The sequence below is a fragment of the Tachysurus fulvidraco genome, chromosome 11 (genome assembly GCF_022655615.1).
Source record: "Tachysurus fulvidraco isolate hzauxx_2018 chromosome 11, HZAU_PFXX_2.0, whole genome shotgun sequence".
Taxonomy (NCBI): Eukaryota; Metazoa; Chordata; class Actinopteri; order Siluriformes; family Bagridae; genus Tachysurus; species Tachysurus fulvidraco.
The window spans coordinates 17,768,396-17,788,315 of NC_062528.1; the positions used below are offsets into that span (position 1 = coordinate 17,768,396).

Genomic DNA, 19,920 nt, shown 5'->3' on the forward strand with positions numbered 1-19,920 from the left:
AATGTGTCTTTTGTTGTCTTCAGTTTTAGGGGTAAAAAGTAGTCAATAAAATCATTCTCACTCCGTCCAACTGCTAGAACATCAGAGTCTCACAATTACAAATGCATTGCAAATTCACATAGCGAGTTCTTTTTAGAACTAATCAAATAAAATGAGTGGTGGTATGCCCTGTATATAATGTCTTATTAACTCTTCGTTAATTCATTTTGTATCAATGTATCAGAATTCCCTGTTTGTTGCTATAAAAATCATAATATTAGTTCTGGGGCAGTCAACCGCCATCAGAAGTCATATACATTGTTGAGAGTCTCTGTGTCATGTGATCTCAATATACATTCTCTAAACTCCCAGATGTCTGTCAGCACAATGAAATCCATTATTAAAAACATATATACATACATATATACAAAGTAAGAACACATTTCTTTCCATGTATTATATGAGAGCCTCAGCACTGCTAATCTGCTAACTGTTAGGTTCTTGACTAAGGCCCTTCATTCTTAAAGGCTCCCTCTTATTATTATTCTGTAGCAGATAATGTCTAAATCTATACAGGGTTTTCCCTGACCAATGTCTAGCTGAAATGTATTTTAGATGCACTTATATAAAAATGCTTATCCTGACGATTAGATGATGTAATGAAACCAGTGATTGATGATTTTTTCCTGTTAACAGTCTCTGTGTTTGAATCATGTTAATAAAACCTCAGTATAACGAACGATCTGGGCCATTCCTCACTCATGCTACACGAAATAAGCACAGAAATTTGCAAACCTTTTTACTCTTACCCATGCCTACCAGTGTGCTGTTTTCTCAAAAAACATCCACAACAGTATCTAAATGTGCACATGCATATGGTGTCATTGTTTCAGCAAAATTGTCTTACAGTTCTCACAGTGACTCAGCTACAGAGCTAGGTTGGGTACAGGATCTTACATGCTAAACTGCCGGTATGTTGCACGTTATACAGCTAGTGAGGTTTGTAAAGCATGGGTTTTGATATTACTGTCAAGACCTCAAACCTATGTGGTGGTCTTTTGCTTTTCATGTGACCTTTTAGTATGCATGTCCTCTGTAGTATTATTCATAGAGACATATACTTTTTTTTTTCAGTAAAGAGTTGGCCAGATATGCCATGATGATGGCATTAAGACCTATTTATATGGTACATGCTATTCTATATACTGAACGAAACCAAGAAAAACAAATGTTCTTTTTATAGGCTTTTAAATGTCAATTCAACACCCAGATTATTATCTTATATAAACTTATGAAAACCAAAGAATACCAAAAATCCTACATACTGGGGATTAAACTGGGATAAATTGTAGCTGTTGTGATCCATTCAAAGTGCAAATTCTTTAAGAGGGCCAAAATCTCTTAGTTTGCCAATGGTACTGACAGTACAGTTTCAGAGTGCATCATGTGGCCACAAAAGCCGTTGAGTACAGTATGCAAAGCCTTTCCTCTAAAATGTTTGGGGAAGAAGAGGAGTAGTCTGAAAAATCTATGAAGCGTTCAAATCAGGAAACATTTTTTGCATCATGTGGTCTTTTGTAATGCATCTCACTTCTACAAATTGTAACAGTTCTGAATTGACTCTAAAGAAAATACATTTGTAAAAAGAAGTCTTTGGAATAGTCACTGTTGAATGTAAATGAATAAATTTAACAAAAAAAAAACGTTTAATATACTGTAAAATATACTGTAGCTAATAGAAGTTAAGGGTGAATCTCCCACTAATGTCAAACTTGAATTACTTTCAAAAGCAGTTGTTCTGGTTTCATATCTTATTATAAGGGTACATTTGCTCTCTTTTACTTTTAAAGGAGTAGAGGAAACCAGTATTTGATGGCCATAACCTCTAAGGTGCCATTTCCTGTAATTTTATCATGCCTTTCTCACCATCACACCATCACACATCACAGGTATACAGACAGCTGATGAACAAATGGAAAGTGGTCAGCTTAAAAATCTCACCTCACCTTTTTTGGAACTAGTTTTCATTTCTGAGAAATGCATATCACTTTATTATAGCATATATAGTCTTCATTTGTGTGTCTTAATTTTAAAAATAAATTGAATTTTAAAATGTTATATTAATATCTCTCTCTCTCTCTCTCTCTCTCTCTCTCTCTCTCTCTCTCTCTCTCTCTCTCTCTCTCTCTCTCTGTGTGTGTGTGTGTGTGTGTGTGTGTGTGTGTGTGTGTGTGTGTGTGTGTGTGTGTGTGTGTGTGTGTGTGTGTGCGTGTGTGTGTCATTATGTGTGGTGCCCTGCAGTGCACTGGACCATTTGGAGTGTATGGACCAACATAGATCCTGATCAGGATAAATCTTTCACTGAAGATGAAGATGAATACCCTGGAATTAACACATCAGTGAAAAAGCTGATTAAATGTTAGTTTGGTGGCCTTTACAGTGCCTTTCCAACAGCTTGTTGTCTTGACAAAATTTCTAATTATTCAATTTATTAGGTCATTTTTAAACAAAACGTTTTTAAAAGTGTCCACTTTTATCTGTATAGATTTTCTTAGCACTCTTCTGTGTTTCCATAATGATGCGACGAGCCAGACAACCGTTTAATTTAAAAATGAGATGATTAGGTTTATATTCATTTAACCAGAACACATATCTCTTCAACAATTTACTGCGTGAAGAATTCACACTTAGCTTGCAAGGTTTTAGACACGTTTAGTCTTTTTTTTTTTTCTTTCGCGGTCATTAAATTAGCTCCTTACACTTCATGAACATTGAAGACGGTCAAGCTTAAGTAAAAAAAAATGCCTACATAACATAAATATTATTAGCATAAGATACTATATATATATATATATATATATATATATATATATATATATATATATATATATATATATATATATATATATGTTTTAATAAACTAAAGATGCATCTTTTTTCTTTTTCTTTCTTTTTTGTATTGTAAACTTGCATTTTTGTTTTTTGGTTAAAAAAAAATAATAATACAGTGTAAAATTTGTAAAACATGTCCGGACTTATATTCATCATCTCATCTTTTCTTTCGATTTGCTGTAACTTTACTAAATACTACTCAATAATTGCTAATATGACCGGAGGTGTGAAAGATACTCAGGATTCTGAATAAAGAACGAGGTCAAGCTTGCAGGAAAAACATCATCAACTTTAAATATTAGAGAAACAGAGAGAGAGAGAGAGAGAGAGAGAGAGAGAGAGAGAGAGAGAGAGAGAGAGAGAGAGAGAGCTTTCTGTGATTCTACGTATATAACAATTTCAAATCTAAAAATGTTTTAGGAAAAAAACTTTATTTAGTCCTCCTAATGCAAGGTGTGTGAAAGAGATTATAAATAGGAGCCGAAGAGACCATTTCACAAACATTATATTTTACACAGCATCTCTTTAGTTAAGTTAAATTGACTAAAACCCATTTCAGACCAATATCTTCAAGCTCTGTGTAAAATAAATAAAAAGACATGCTTTCAGAAAAAATCTTTTGGTAACTGCTTTAGATTTTAAGCATTGATCTGTATGTAGATGTAGATGATATGTTTTATATTATATCCTGTTATGTTTATACATATAGAACTAACTGATAAGATCTCACACCCTTGAGGACTGGGCTGTTTTTAGATGAATAGGGGGATTTTAGATGCCTCTGTGAGGGAGTGTGCACTGTTCAAGAGCTTCAGTAGATTTCATTCGAGGCTTAGAAGTGAGTCGTTTTACAGTTTTCCCTTTATTGACTATTTTCCATCTCTTGACATTTTCAATTTGTCGTTTTGTGGATTTTTCCTCTAACGTGAGTGGGCAGCTGAAAAAAAAAATGACGAAGGGTTAGGGTTAGGGTTAGTGTAAGGTTAGGTACAATTATTATTTACTAATCAGTAATTCAGGAATGACTGGAAAATATAGAACGGAACGTGTATTATATATATATATATATATATATATATATATATATATATATATATATATATATATATATATATATGTATATATATATATACAGAGAGAGAGAGAGAGAGAGAGGGAGAGAGAGAGAAACGAACACACAAACAGACATACTTGGTCTGCAAACGATATTTTGGTAGGTGCTTTTGGCAGTATTGAGGGATCTGGATGGGCACTCTGACCAGTTTGCTAATATTATGCAGCCCTATATGCAAAAATCTGTGATACACTGTGTCTTCTGACATGTTTTTATCAGAGACAACATTAACCTTTTAACAATTTGTGCTGCAGTAGCTGTTTTTCTTTGGGACTGGTCCAAACAGGCTACCCATCACTCCAATCAGTGTGTCAGTGAGCCTTGAGCACCCAAGACCCTGTTGTTTTTCTTGAACCACTTTTAATGCATACTACATACTAACCACTGTATACCAAGATCACAGAGATGCTGTTTTAGAGATGATATAACACAGGTGCCTAGCCATCACAATTTTACCTATGGCAATGTTGCCCATTTTCCCTGATTTCAACACATCTTTGTGACCTACCATTTATGTAAAGCATTTTGATCACTTATCGTGAATATTTTGACATGACCAGGTTAAGACAGCAAGAATACAATTCTTTTCACACATTTTGTATTAAAAAAATGTCAATTTTCTAGAAATGTTCACTGGCTTAAAAGAAATTGATGCTGCCTTAGACACAATTGCCCAATCATAATCGAGGTAGAAGTAACAACAAATAGCCCACAGCAAATGGTACTTTGGCAGTAACAAAAACGGCAATTGGTAAATAACTGAGAAATTACAAAAATGACCCAAAATAAATTAATGATAATTATGTTAAATAAGGAAGTACCAAACTGAGTTATGGCAAATGATAAATAAACTGATAGTGACAGAATCACATGTAAAAGTAGAAAAAATAAGTTTTATGTAACGGAAATAAAATGTGCAAAAGATGTAACAAAAATTACTCATGACTATTCACAAATGACAATAATAATGACCCATGGCAAACAACTGACAGATCGTTAAATGATACAGCACAAAGTAATCAGAGACACTTCAATCAGAGATGATAGCTGATTATCCAGTCATCTAACTAATGACTAAAGTACTTTTAATTCACTTACTTTTCACCGCCTTACTTTTTACCAAACATCATTTGTTACCATTTTATTACTAAGCATCTGTGTATCCACCTGCATTTTACTTTCACTCCTCATAACAGAAAGCACTTTTTGTGTCTAATGTGAGATATAAACATTATTAATAATGTTCATAATAATAATTTGCAATTCTTCACTGTGCGTTTTCTAAATTACTTTTGTTTCTGTTTGATACGATACAATACGATAACTACGATAACTAATGTAGGAGGTTTTTCAGATGATGCCTATTTCCTTCAACTACATTAACGTCGCTGCAACACTCTAACTTTAGCCATGAGATGAGTTGATCAGTTTATACAGATGTGTACCAAATGGGCCAATCAGAGGCAGCTGGTGAGTGAGGGGAGGGGCTGACCAGAGGTGGTCATGCTGGAACTCACCTACATTTAATCCTTCACCAGGCTAATTTCTGGGTAAAGCCACAACGCGTGCGGGTGTGTATGTGTGTATCTGAACCATCACCCACTTTAGGACATTGAACCTCGAATGCATCGGTAGGTTTCTATTCTGTCTATCTGCTACTTGTTAAGTGAAAAACATCAGCTTGAAAGCTTCCGCACAAGTGTCACACTGATTGTAAATGTATGTATGAGTGTGTGTGTGTGTGTGGAGAGCCTTAGTTTGCAGGCCTGGAGAGGATGTGTCATTGCTGAGAGGTTTTCCCCTTTTTACTTGTGGGCCTCTTTCTCTGTCTCTCGCTCTCTCTCTATTTATCTATCTCTTTCTGTCTGGACTTAAACTTCTTTGCAGATTTGGTTTTCTGTAAAAACTTGTCAACCTGCCAATGACTTCTAATAAGAGCACATTGCGTAAACTTTGTTAGTCATTACAGGATGGTAATGTTTTAAGTAGTGGGATGGTGAACATCCAGAGCTAATTAGTGGTTATTTTTACGAACATCATTATGTGTTCAGTTCAAATGATGTCAATATTCAACATTGGATTTTTCTCTTATTTGTATAGTAGCTATGTTGTTACTGTATATACTATAGGAAATACATAACAGGTAAGCTGTCATCCTGTTTCTGATTAGTATGTTCAGTTGTAGCTGTTATATATAGCAATTCTATTTCTTAACAACTGTAGCGATTTTTATTTTTTTAACATTTCTAGCAGGAATTAAACACAACCTACAAACTTGACTTTGTATAACGACTGTGGAGTTAAGTGCTGGAAGTAAATTACTGTAAAAGTTGGAATAGCAATGATGTATTGCTGTGTGCTGAGACAAATCAAATCTTTTTTCAGATCAAATTTTACTCATACGTTTTTCGAATAGTGCTGCAAGTTTTCTGTAATCATGTTTTTGTATATCATACGTGTTAGTTTTTTAACGATTTCACACTTTTTGTTCCTTTTTGAAACATTCTTAATGTAGCGCAGGATGTTACAAGCTAATATCATTGCCATTGGACAGTTCACATTACTAGTAAAGGGAATTCAGTATTTTTGACAGTTTTATATATAACTGTATGTGCATTTGTAAATAATCTAAAAGCATGTTTGCTCAATAATTTAAAGAAATCTAAGTGTCAAGGTGTTGCTAAGCATTCACTATCGAGATAAACAATCAAGATCTGTAATACTGTATCCCATGACTCGGCCCTAACCTGACCTTTACTGTTCTTCTACCTGACAAAATATGGATTAGTGCTATTTAACTAGTAAACTTTAGTAATTTTTATTTTACTTTTGTAAAATCCATTTTACACCAGATCTTACCTTTTCTAGCTATTCAAATGTTTGCATCCTTATGTATTTAAATCTGTTAAAGTTTCTAATGACATAATATACTGAAGTTTCTAATGATTATATATATATATATATATATATATATATATATATATATATATATATATATATATGAAATGTATAAACAAGTCAAGTCAAGTCAAGAAGATCTGATTGTCATTTCAAACATATTTACACGATACATGGAGAAATGATACAACATTTCTCCAGGACCATGGCGCAACAAAAAACAAATAAAGCTACATAAATCAAGACAAAAAAAACAACAAAGAGCTAAGGACTTAAGTCTTTGCCACATAAAGTGCAACATGTGCAACCTAGTGCAACAGTGCGAGACATTGTCTGTGCAGACAGACGATACAAAACACTGCAAGACAAAATACACAAAGTATACAAAATAGCGCTGATCAGGGTGCGTGCTGTATTATAAACAACACTGTACATTTTACATTGTACATCTATGTAAAAATGCAAAAAGAAAACGCACTCAAGCAATTTGAAGAAAGCTGCCAAAACTCAGTAGAATAAGAAAAGTCACCGAACATCAAACAAAATGTACATTATTTAATGTATATAATAAATAAAAATAAAAATTCTAATTAAAGAATGGAAAAATGCACCACCAAAAACAGACCACCATCGGAAAAAAAACGGAATAATTTGATCATCTTTCAGTTTTGTTACTTGTATCATTTAAGTATTCAATCATCAAGTATTTTGTTAAGCCTAATTAATAATGTATTGTGAGTATTTTTGCTTTTTAAACAAAATTCTGTGGTTAATTTCTAACAGATCTGGTTGACCAGGTCAAGAAAGCAATGCTTGTAATAAAATAATAAGTACAAATAAAAATAAATAAATAAAAAGAATCTGAATACAGTTATACTATCACATAAATAATGAAAAATATATAATATATATATGTATATATATTAATAATATTCACAACATAAGTCATATTATCAGTGCGCAGGAAGTCATGCAACACAACTTGTCGTGATGTTGCCTGATGATGTTTGTTACATGTCATAATGTTACCTTTTTTCAATTCTTAAGAATTTTATTTAAGATGCATAAACATATACAAAATACATATACAATAAACAAATGCTGAATTTGGTATTAAAGTAATTTGGAAAATAACATATCACATCACTTCATGCACTTTCCACCCAATCAGTTATCCTCATCAAGAACAAACTATAGTTGAGGTGATCATATCTCTTGCACATGCTCTTGCATGCATCTTTAGCAAATTCTTGAACATACCAAACACATGGTAATAGTAGTGTATTGTAGACAGCAGAATGGAAATGTGATTTTGTGCATTGAATTTTCAAAAATCAATCGGAAATTCACTGACTAACTTCAGGACCAGAGTACTGTTACTTTGTCAGAAGTGTTTCCAATCTATAGTGGATACATTGCAAAATATTAAATGTTTACTAGCAGTTCGTCTAGTTGGATAATATATAGTTCGTATAGTTTAGTGTCTCTCGTGAAAGAGTTGTTTAAAATAGATACACACTTTTTTATTTCCTGTAACATCCCAGAACATTATATCAAACTTTTTAAACCCTGAACTCGACTTAATTTTTCCATTATGCATTCAGCAAGGTGAGGAGTTTTTAATTTTTTTAATTTTTTTTGGAAATTCTTTGATATATTGCCATGTTTTCAAACCAGTTTACTAGTTGCCTCATCACTACACATTGTAGACTAGTTGCCTCATCGCTACAGTAGATGTATATCTTAACCAACTTACTGTATATCCATTTTTTTTTTGATCAAACAAAACTTGGTGCTTTGCTTTATGAGAAGCTGTGTTCAGGCTTTAGTCACAGTTTCACATTCTGAGGAGGTCTGTGGCTTTGGTCCGAGTTTTAGAGTGAAATTTCAAAGATGATGCAAAGTGTGAGTGGTGTTCTCTGGCTGTGACATGGCTAGACTTGTAGACAAACACCTCCTACGGTCTGTTCTAATCTGATGACACGTCAGACTGTTGCGCTTCAACAAGACAAAAGACTAAAAATCTGTACAAGAACCTTTCTGCGTAGAACCATTGAACTGTGTCTAGGTGTAGCTAAGCGTTTCCTGACCAAACTTTCAAGATCTGTGGAATCCCACGATTGTCCCACCCTCAATACCCCAGCCTGACTAGTGCTGTGGTTCTACCAGACAAAATACTCTACCAGACAAAATATTCTACCAGACCAAAGTGCTGTTCATCTAGAAACATATTAATCAATACATTTATTAACACATTAACAGCCAGTAAAGATAGAGCCTGTTTTTATTTTTTTTTCCAGACCTCTCTGTATAGAGCCTTAAGATAAGAATGTTCTTTTCCTTTTTTCTCTAGTGTTATACTCGACTATGAGTCATTATTGTAAAACAATACGATAGTTAGAGTTTCTAAATAAGTCAGTTTCTCAAAAAAGAGTAGAACTACAGAGAAAATGTTAAAGAGTAGAACTACACAGAAATGGCATCACCAGGGATGCTTCTGCCACCAAATCAACAAATCTAGTCTAGCACCTGCTAATTTGTATGCCTCACCTGAAACAGGATGAAAGTAATGTTATAACTATGATCTAGTTTGGATTCTTGTTCGAATGATAAAATCATACTAATTCTTGGGATATTACAGATGCATAGACAACCTGATAGCACACTGCATCCACTGCATAGTAATAAACAAACCAGAAAATCAAATAAAATAAATGATAACATGCATAAATAAGCCATGAATTGTACTTTATTTTTTTTACTAACTACCCACTAACCTGATTTTAGCTGTTTTTTTTTTAGATTTGAGTGTATTTTTAGTTCCTGACCTGCTTGCACTAGCATGTGGATATTATTCTGATCAACTACAAAGCGCTTCTGTATAGTACGTCACTCTGGATTCAGTGCATGTAAACACAAATGTCTCCTAATCCCAACCCTTTTTTTTTTCATTAGGTTGAATGGCGATTACTCAGCACATCATCTACTGTAATAACTTTCCCCTGAAATTCTTTTCCATTCTCAAGAATTCCACTTTGCTGAGATGATTCGCATTCACAACCCGAGCCCTCTGCCGTTTTTGCAACAGACTGAAAGGTTTCTAAGGGCAGGTAAATTGTGTGACACAATCCTCACTGTGGAGCGTTACACTTTCAAAGCACATGCACTGGTACTATCCTGGGCCAGTAAGACACTTGAACGGCAGCTAATCAACCAGAATCCAGCTAAAGGTTACTCCTGCACTGTTGATGGTGTTTCCCCACAAACTGTTAAGCAAATCCTTGACTATGTGTACAGTGCTTATGTAGAAATTCCAAAAGGGGACCTTCCAGATTTGCTCAGGGGAGCACAGCACCTGGAGGTGCAGTCACTTATGGAGCAGTGTGAGTTGCAAATGAGGATCCAGGACAGGGTTAAACGTAGAGAAGAAGTGAGGTCCTCCCCCGACATTGACGTAGGAGAATGTGATTCAAGAAAAAAAATCCCCTCTTCTGATGAAGTGTCTCTCAGTTCTTCTTTAGAATCTCCTTCTCTGACACACTTTGACCATGAAAGGTCACAACGTATCAATAAAGTCAATGTATCACCCCCACCACAGAAACCCCCATTGTCCATTACTGTAGCATCTCCCACAGCCTCTAGGGAACCCATTTCTTCCACCCCCTCACTGGCCCAGACCCCTTCACTCCAGTGGCCCCAAGTAAACCCATCACGCCATATGGTCCTTACCTATGCTGACTTCATGGCATTCCAGCACATGGTTGCGTGTTCATACCCTACACCCATGTACCCATTCTTACAGCAATCTCTCCAGCTCCAGATGCCCTCATCTGTAGTGGGCTACACAGGATTGCTTCATCCTCATCAACACCTTCTACGTCCTAGGCCACTGGCTCTCGATAGCACACTTGTCCCAGATGTCAAACGTAAGACTGACCTCATCACTGCAGTGCTGCCATCACAGGAGCGAGAAAGGTATGATCACATTGAGTAATAATAATAATGATGATAATAATGATGATAATAATAATAATAATAATAATAATAATAATAATAATAATAAATAGAGAGAGAGAGAGAGAGAGAGAGAGAGAGAGAGAGAGAGAGAGAGAGAGAGAGAGAGAAATTATTATTTGCCAGTGTGTACTGTATGTGTTTTTGTAAATAATTCTGAGTACATATATTATAATGAATAATGACACTTTATTATCAAGGAATTAAATATGGGTCATTATTATAGCTCTTTATCAAGCACTGATAATTTTTTTCAAATGCTTTTAAGGAATCTGTTTCAAACTAAAAAAGAACTATAAAAACTGCTAGAATTATTAGTTTGTTGTTTTTTATGTTTATGTGACATACAAATCCATAAAAGCAAAAAGAAATTAAATTAAAGTCAATCTAGCAGTGTGTTAAAAACATGTATGGCTTTAAATATCTAGTGTTTTTTATTTTATTTTATTTTATTTCATTTCATTTTCTTGGTTACTGTATGAATCAAAATTTTCTGACACTGTCTTTCCAGCAGACACATTTTCCTTAGCCGACCCTCCACCTACACACAGTAAACGCTACTATTATTTATAGTTATAGAAATCAATGCTTTATTTATACATTATAACAATGACATATTGCTTTATTCATAAAAAATTGTTTGATTACTTGGTAATAAATATGAAAACCGTATACAGAACAGATGCTAATCAGCACTCCTACACACATCTTGCTCAAACCTCACACAGACACTGTATGTCAGTGTGAACTCTTGCACTGTACTGCCCACTCAGTTCCTTTGTGTCAAGTGTTATGGAGCAAAAAGTGCTATTACTATAAGGATGGAGAAATTGAGGGGAGCTCCCTTCATTCCCCCGATTACCCAAATGGCAAATATGAAAGTCTTCTTTCATCTCCATCACAGCACTATGTACTGTTTCAGTCTCATTTTTAGCCACTGTTTGTTTCTTACATGTAAACATTCAGTGGGTGTCAGACAACAGTTCTTTCATACCAGTTCATAATCAGATTCAATAAACAAACAATAGCTGAAAGAAATATAGAAAATGAACCACAGTTCCAGTGAAGGCAGGTTGTGAAATGAGATAGTAGGTCTAAAACATTTAGTGTGTATATAGAGTTGAGTAATAGTGTTAGCAGTGTGTTATCACAAGGTCTCATTCATGAAATATATATATATATATATATATATATATATATATATATATATATATATATATATATATATATATATATATACAGTTAGTGCTCTGTCTTTCTACTTTTATTTTCTTCTCCATTTTGGTAATAGTCACTTTGGAATTATAGACACTGAGCACCCACAACACACCCACAACTGTGTTTCACGTATGCCTTCCCAATCACTGTTTACGGTGTTACAGAAGTTTTAATAAAAATTAAATTTAAAATGAAATTTAAAATGAAATCTAGGGGATAATTCACTCAGTGTCATCAAACAAACTGATGAGGCTGCATGGATCCACTGACTGTGCTAGACGGAAGTCAGCCTCAGCCTTTTGTCATATCATGTTATGAATTTTCTTATGATTATTGATGGTACTTGATTGGTGTGCTTGGTTCCCCTAAAAATGTTATTTCTAGTTAATTTTGTTATGCTCTCTAATATCATTTCAGCTCTCCTTCACTTACTGAGTGTTGGAGGTTTTACTTCATATTTGAATAGCCCACTTATTGAATTGGAAATTAGTCAGGCAGAAATTTATTGTGGGTGGAATTTTTCCCCATATTTTGTATATTTTATTTTGTTTTTGCCTTTGATTTGGAAGACTTCTTACCACGCATTCCATAGCTGAAAATGAGTCACTAATGTTTAACAATACAATACAGTTCCTTCGATTTTTTCTTTAGTAATTTCTTAATTATCATTTAAATTACGGAAACAAAAAATATTTATATTTATGATACATCGAGGAGGAAAAAACATAGACACATACATACATACATACATACATACATACATACATACATACAGTACATACGTACAGTACATAGATATATAAATTGCAAAGATCATGTAATATTGGGAGGCAGTTGTGATTTCCTCACATAGTAAAATGTAACAATTTGATTTTGGATTTCTGTTTCATAGCAAAATGGAAACAAGCCTAATCAATTTAGCTTGAAATGAAATACTAATACTCAAAATTCACCTTGGCATACTTGAGTATTCTAGAATCTTACTTCTGGATGTGATGTGTGCAATTGAGAAACATCTTATAGTTCAGGAAAGTCTGCATTTTGTAGATTTTATTTAGTTTGTAAAATTAAATTTCTACCACCCGTTCCATAGCTGAAAATGACTCAGCAGAGCTTAACAATATAGAATTGTAGATTCCTGTCCTTGTGTCTAAATATTATGCATGACTGTAGGGAAATGTTAGACCACAACACAGCACGTCTAACTGACTGACGTTGTAAGGCTTAAGAACGTGCAATTATGTACATGTAGTAATGTAATTAATTTCTGTGTGGGAGGAAGTTTGTCACTGTTCTCACAAATTGCTATTACATATCATACAATACATATTTATTCACTATATTTATTGCATATTTACTGCAATATTTACATATTTATTCGCCTTAAATTAAGTGGCTTGTTTTGCCATTGTAATGGTAGTTTTGCCGCATTCATTCACTCATTACATATTTTCCACTCTTTCCACAGTAAGTCAAAGGTGCAGTCAAATAAGGAGAGCCATTGTAGACACTGCAGCAAGCCACTGGTGGAAAATTCCTGGAGACAGAGCACCAGGTCATCATCGTCAGGTAAATGATACACACGTGTGCTGATTGAATTTGCCTATGCATTCCTAATTAAACACATAAATGAACAGTGTTTGCAAACTTAGTCTACACCGAGGTGTTTGAAGAGCAGTAAATACTGCACATATATTATCTTTAATACGACAATACAGGAAATTAGGTCTAATACATTCAGCCCAGAGACAAAAGGATTAAAGGAGCTGATAGCGATGCCAATGAGTTTCATGACCTGATTAAAAACAAGCATAAGCGGAATGATGTATGAAGAATATTGAAAGATGAAACTGAACATGATAGTAGCAGCATATGCTCATAGTTCTGCAAGCTGCAAACACTAAGGACAAAGAATGCAATATTTTTTTTTTACATAAAATAATTATATATTAAGATGTTTCCAGTAAGGAGATTTTTTGGAAAATTCTTGTAACGAGTCTCCATTATCAGATTTTTCTGTTAGTAGGTCTTCAGGACTTAACATGATAGATAGATAGATAGATAGATAGATAGATAGATAGATAGATAGATAGATAGATAGATAGATAGATAGATAGATAGATAGATAGATAGATAGATAGATAGAAAGCATGTTGTGGCTTTCTCCTAGAACGTTGCTTCACTACTGCGGTTGCCTGACAGTAGAGAACGTACAGTACTTTCCGCATGCATACTACAACTTGAAAACATCATGGACATTACCTATCACCCTCATTTATGCATGATGGATAGATTGAAATGTATATAAACTTGAATCCAATATGCAGTGGTACTTTCACACTCGGGGAACTTTAATGTTTTTGTTTTCATCGCTTCCTTTTGATTTTTTCTCTGTACAGCATCCTGTGTGCATGTGTGTGTGTGTGTGTGTGTGTGTGTGTGTGTGTGGTGCGTGTGTATATGAAAAAGATTCAGAGAGTATAACAGAAGGTGATAACCCTCAAAAAGGTTTTATGTCATTCTTGTCATATAGTTCAAACTTACACCGGCATCCATCCATATGTTCATAGTTCTCAGAAACTGTTTTGGTATCTAAACAAAGACAAATGTGTTAACCACTTTTTTTTCTTCATCATTTGACTTGTGTGTGAGAGGATGTGGTGTGTGTGTGTGTGTGTGTGTGTGTGTGTGTGTGTGTGTGTGTGTGTGTGTGTGTGTGTGAGAGGACACATGGAGCAGTACACAAGGTTGCACACTGAAAGCTGCCACAGGATGTGCTTATCTAAAAATGGGCCCCTTAGCACAGTACGGCAACTTTGGAATGACTCTTCCTAGTTTTGAACACCTCTCATACTTAATTTTAAACACAAAGTGGCCTATAAACTGCCATTATAATGCATACATAATCAGGCTTATCATCTCCATACTTTTATATTTTTACCCCATATTATCCTTTTATATAATTATTGTACAGTATGTAAGCTGCAACCTGATAACCTTTCAAAATCAGAACGGGTCATAAAAATCGTTTTGCTTTTGTCGTACATAATTTTATTGCAGTGTAATATATATATATATATATATATATATATATATATATATATATATATATATATATATATATATATATTGCATTGCATCTGGAATAGAGGTGTGCAAAAAAGCACAAGATATGCAACACAAAGCTTACATGAGCTGCAGGTTTTTGCAAGCAAGTGGTCAGTTATGAACTGCATAGCTCTTAGGAAATGATCAAACATTAAGCTTACATGTCACCGAAAGTAGCAGCGTTACAGCAGTATGTCATATTTAATTTGAAGGAGAAAAAAAAAAGGTCTTAAGCCACAACCATTTATGGTTAAATTCCACTAAATAGTTACAGATACAGATAGTGTTGCATCTCTAGAACATATGATCATGATAAAAAATAAATAATACATTTGTAAGACTGCAAATATCCACTTCAGTAACATTAAAGTTGTGTGTATAGTTTATTTAAAACTACATAAAGAGCCATTTAATATAAAGAAGGATCAAACTTTCAGATATAAATTTATGTTTGCATGATTAAAGAGATAATAAGGTGGTGGTAATAATATTTGGAATAAATAGAAAGATTCATATAAAAAGATAGATAGATAGATAGATAGATAGATAGATAGATAGATAGATAGATAGATAGATAGATAGATAGATAGATAGATAGATAGATAGATAGATAGATAGACCTGTCTCGTGTAAAGAAATAGGCTAGTTCAGAGTGGAAATTGGTGTCATTTGGGTCTGTTAGTAAATTGACCACAGTCACCTACTTTATCTTTTGCCACTTACATGCCAAAACAAGTAAACTGCATTTTCATTATACAGTATTTTTCATGATCTGAAATTACAAAAGAGAGTAGTAAAATGTATAGAGTATACAGTGCTTAAGATGCTTTTCTGCTGTCCACAGATACATTAAAAAACGTTTATTTATTTAAAAAAAATGTCATTGCTCGCTGCCAACGTTATTTAAATTCAAAATCCTTCATCAAGACAGCTGCAGGTGTGGCCACTTACATATACAAACACCTTTTTGTCTCATATGTGGCCGGCTCACAGGAATGGTGTAGTTTCCACATCAAAGCACTGAGACAGCTTATTGAGCCCGGAAACATTGACATGTTTGTGTTAATAGGGGAAATGGCAAGATATAGTCATGAGATGACCAGTACATGAGTAAACATCAACCTCATTTTAGGCGCGTTTGACTTGTGGTGATCATGCTAGCAATGAGAGGCGGAGGCAATAAAGTTTTAGTCACAAACAATTATAAGAATACATTTGAATTTTATACCAAGGCGCTGAATGTGTTTGTGGTCTAGAAACAAGTTGGAAAATGAGGTTTGGGCAGACAAATAATTGTAGACAGGACTATTAACTCAGATGTCTTCATGGTAATTCAAGCTTTACATTTGCCTGAATTATAATATTATATGAAAAAGATGTATGTAGCTTACAATGTTTATCATACTGTTGGGTTTGTAGTTGTATGATGTAACATGGTAATTATATTAAAATATTTCCTTAGATGTTACTTTAAAAGTTAAGAACAGTTGAAAATGGAGTGTTCAGTCATTTTTATAGAGTTTACAATTATCAGTCTTCACTGAACACCCTTCTCTCTCTCTTATTCCCAGGATTAGTGGAGATTGTACGAGAGTGTAAGTTCTGTCAGAGAGATATGAGAGAGAAGCATACACTGCGCTCACTAAGAAGGGGTCAAGGAGGAGAGAAACCCTACCAGTGCAAAAACTGCAACAAGAGATTCAGTCTGAAACACCAGCTAGATACACATCTCAGGGTTCATACAGGTATTTACGCTGGTTCGCGCTGCTTTTGTGTATTGTCTTTTGTGTAATGTCTTTTGTGAAATGTCTTGTATTTGTTGTTTGCACTGTCTTTTTTTCTTGTCTTGCACTGTTTGCACCAGGTTGCACAGATGCACTTTATGTGGCTAGGACTAACTTACTTAAGTCCTTAGCTCTGTCTTTATTCTATGTAGCACACTGGTCCTGAAGAAACATTGTCTTATTTCACTGTGTACTGCATCAGACATATATGACATAATAAAAGCTCCTTGATGTTCTGATGCTCAAGGCCTAAGTGGTAGAATCACCCATCAAAGGGACTTGGCATGTTTAAGTACCATTTGGAATAAACTGTTGGATCATCCCTGAAAGAAATCTTCGCTATAGGGCTTAGTGGCATTTATTCCATGACTACAAATATTTTGAGAACCCTAGCACTAGATATGTATGTATATGGAGTATGGAAGAGAGCATTGAGAATGATAAGATGCTCTGAGGTGCAGTGACTTGGAAAGCATGTTTGGCCTATGCTAGTGAGTGTAAAATATATTTAAGTTACCTCTTAAATCTCAACAACAACAACAACAACAACAATAATAATAATAATAATAATAATAATAATAATAATAATAATAATAATAATAATAGGATGAAACACCATTAGATTGTTCACTGAAAGACAGGATAGGGGCAGTATGACCAATTCTAAAGTGGTGGTGTAATGCAGCCCATCAAGAACCAGAGTTGCCCCAAAGATCATTATTTTCCTCTAACAGCATGTCCAAAATGTTTTATCCCTTACATACCACATCAATTTGCCATTAATATACTGTACTTTTTTCTATTTATTTAGAATGTTTTCTCAATTTATAGTTATATTTAATGCCATGGAACAAAAATATTCCTGTTGTCAATTGCATTATAAAGCTATAAAGTCTTTACACCAGCATCACATTTTTATGACTGTTGAAGTTAATGAGTTGTCTTTAAGTCTTTTTTCATTCATTCGCTATTTGTCCAGGTGAGAAGCCATTTGAGTGTCGTCTGTGTGGTCAGCGGTCACGTGACTACTCTGCTATGATCAAGCACTTGCGTACTCATGGGGGTGCCACGCCATATCAATGCACATTGTGTTTAGAGTTCTGCAGTAGCCTGGTCACCATGCAGAAGCACCTGAAGGGTCATCCGAGTCAGGACTTTCCCCCTAACTGGAATCTAAGCAGCACCTACCTCTACACCTGTCATACATAAGAGATAGAATATTCTGACCAGCTAAGCTCTCTCTGTTTTAAGAATAAAGAAATAAAATAGTCATGTTATTTTTACATGTGTTTTATACATCTTTTTAAATAACCAAACAACAAATGATCAAACTTAAAATAAAAATAAAAAATAAATAAATAAATAAATAAATAAATAAATAAATAAATAAATAAAGAAAGAAAGAAAGAAACATAAGAAAGCAAATAACAAATTACAGATGTAGCAAATTACATGAATTTTGAGAACAACATTTTTAGGAAACAGCATAATGTACATAGCATGCTATCATATATGAGCACAGTGTTCTCAGTATTTTATGTCTGTAAGTAAGGAAAATAAATAAAATAAGTACATTTGTGAATTTTGCTGCTTTAAAACTTATCCATATGCAATTTATATGCAGTAGCTCAAAACCATCAGGTTAGTTTATTTGTCTTCATGAGACTATTTCTTTTGTTATTTTACATTTTACAGCAGAGGCAGGAAGATTTTACTTTACCCATTTGTTGCTTTTTCCTAGCACTCTGGCCATGCATTAGATATATTCATGGCTTTTACAATTAACAAATTAAAGCATTATACTATAATTACTACCAAGACGTGTTTGTGTTCAATTTTGTCGTCCATCATGTTGATCCTACTCTTGATTGGCAAGTTGTTGCACACTTGTGGTTGTTTGTCTAATGCAAATTTTCCAGAATTATCTAGAGCTAATAAGCCTAAATGTATTCTTACAATTGCCATATAAATCTGATGTACACATTTATTTCACATTGTCATTTGTAAACATTTTTTTCAATTGTTGAACTTCATTTCCAATTTGTTTATGTCTGTAATGTAATTTAATGTAATAATGAAAGTTATTATAAAGTTTTACCAGCTTGTTTGCTGGTCTTCACTATTCCAGCTTAGATGGCAAAAAAATCTGATTATTGGTCACATGCAAGGCCTGCATTGGGCAATAATGTTATAATGTTAGTTTTTCTTACTTATTGCCTAATATCATGATTAGGGAAAATTTAGTAAGGTATTAGATAAATTACGTTTTCATTTATTAGGTAATGATACTGTTAATGCTTTCTGATGCCAAAAAACAAGTACAGGTACTTTTTTCTAATGAAATTGGCTTGTAAACATCTGGGAGAACATACACCAGTTCTTGAAACTTAGACTTAGAGTATTAAAATATGAGATTTATTTATTTTTTTTCCCATGCAATCCTTGATAGCCAGCATTCCTTTTTTGTCTGAAAGCTGATTTATTACGTGTGACTTTATTTATGAATCATGGAAGCTCTTTGAATAATTGAATAAAATTAATGAGAATTGAATAGTAACCACATTTAACCAATAAATGTGTGCATGTATGTTTCTGTTGATCAAACATCTGTTGATTTGCACAGAGGTAAAATATGTGGAAGCTAATGCCATGCCCTGGTTAAAAAATACAACAAATGCTTCTCTCAACATCCTTGAAACGACGATTGAATCATGAACTGTGGCACAATCAGGCATACATTTGGCAATTTTTTCAAAACCAACGTTCATAAAACAGAATCCAATCAAAGTGCAAAGTTAAAAATATTCTAAAAACTGCAAAAATAATCAAAAGTAAGTGATATATGCATAAACATCCTAATACAATAGTTAGTCTATGTTTTGCGCTTTATGTTAATAGAGCAATTTGAGTCTT

The 19,920-nt window shown here is 33.9% G+C and overlaps 1 protein-coding gene across 2 annotated transcripts; it reads left to right on the forward strand.

Moving 5' to 3' along the window:
• The first annotated feature begins 5,463 nt into the window (after positions 1-5,463).
• Positions 5,464-19,134, forward strand: zbtb32 (zinc finger and BTB domain containing 32). 2 transcript variants are annotated; one of them, XM_027148154.2, is made up of 5 exons: positions 5,464-5,616; positions 9,839-10,858; positions 13,584-13,684; positions 16,795-16,968; positions 17,987-19,134. In XM_027148154.2, exons 2-5 carry the CDS (start codon positions 9,927-9,929, stop codon positions 18,214-18,216), a joined length of 1,437 nt encoding a protein of 478 aa, XP_027003955.1. In that variant the 5' UTR covers positions 5,464-5,616; positions 9,839-9,926; the 3' UTR covers positions 18,217-19,134. The 2 variants fall into 2 exon arrangements, with proteins under 2 accessions (XP_027003955.1, XP_027003956.1); XM_027148155.2 differs by lacking the exon at positions 5,464-5,616 and adding an exon at positions 5,749-6,128.
• The last annotated feature ends 786 nt before the right edge of the window (positions 19,135-19,920 follow it).

Bases quoted from the DNA above. Each gene is read 5' to 3' on its own strand.
- zbtb32 (XM_027148154.2), top strand. From the start codon at position 9,927: ATGATTCGCATTCACAACCCGAGCCCTCTGCCGTTTTTGCAACAGACT. The intron at 10,859-13,583 runs GTATGATCACAT...CTCTTTCCACAG, and splicing joins CCATCACAGGAGCGAGAAAG to TAAGTCAAAGGTGCAGTCAA. The intron at 16,969-17,986 runs GTATTTACGCTG...CTATTTGTCCAG, and splicing joins ACATCTCAGGGTTCATACAG to GTGAGAAGCCATTTGAGTGT.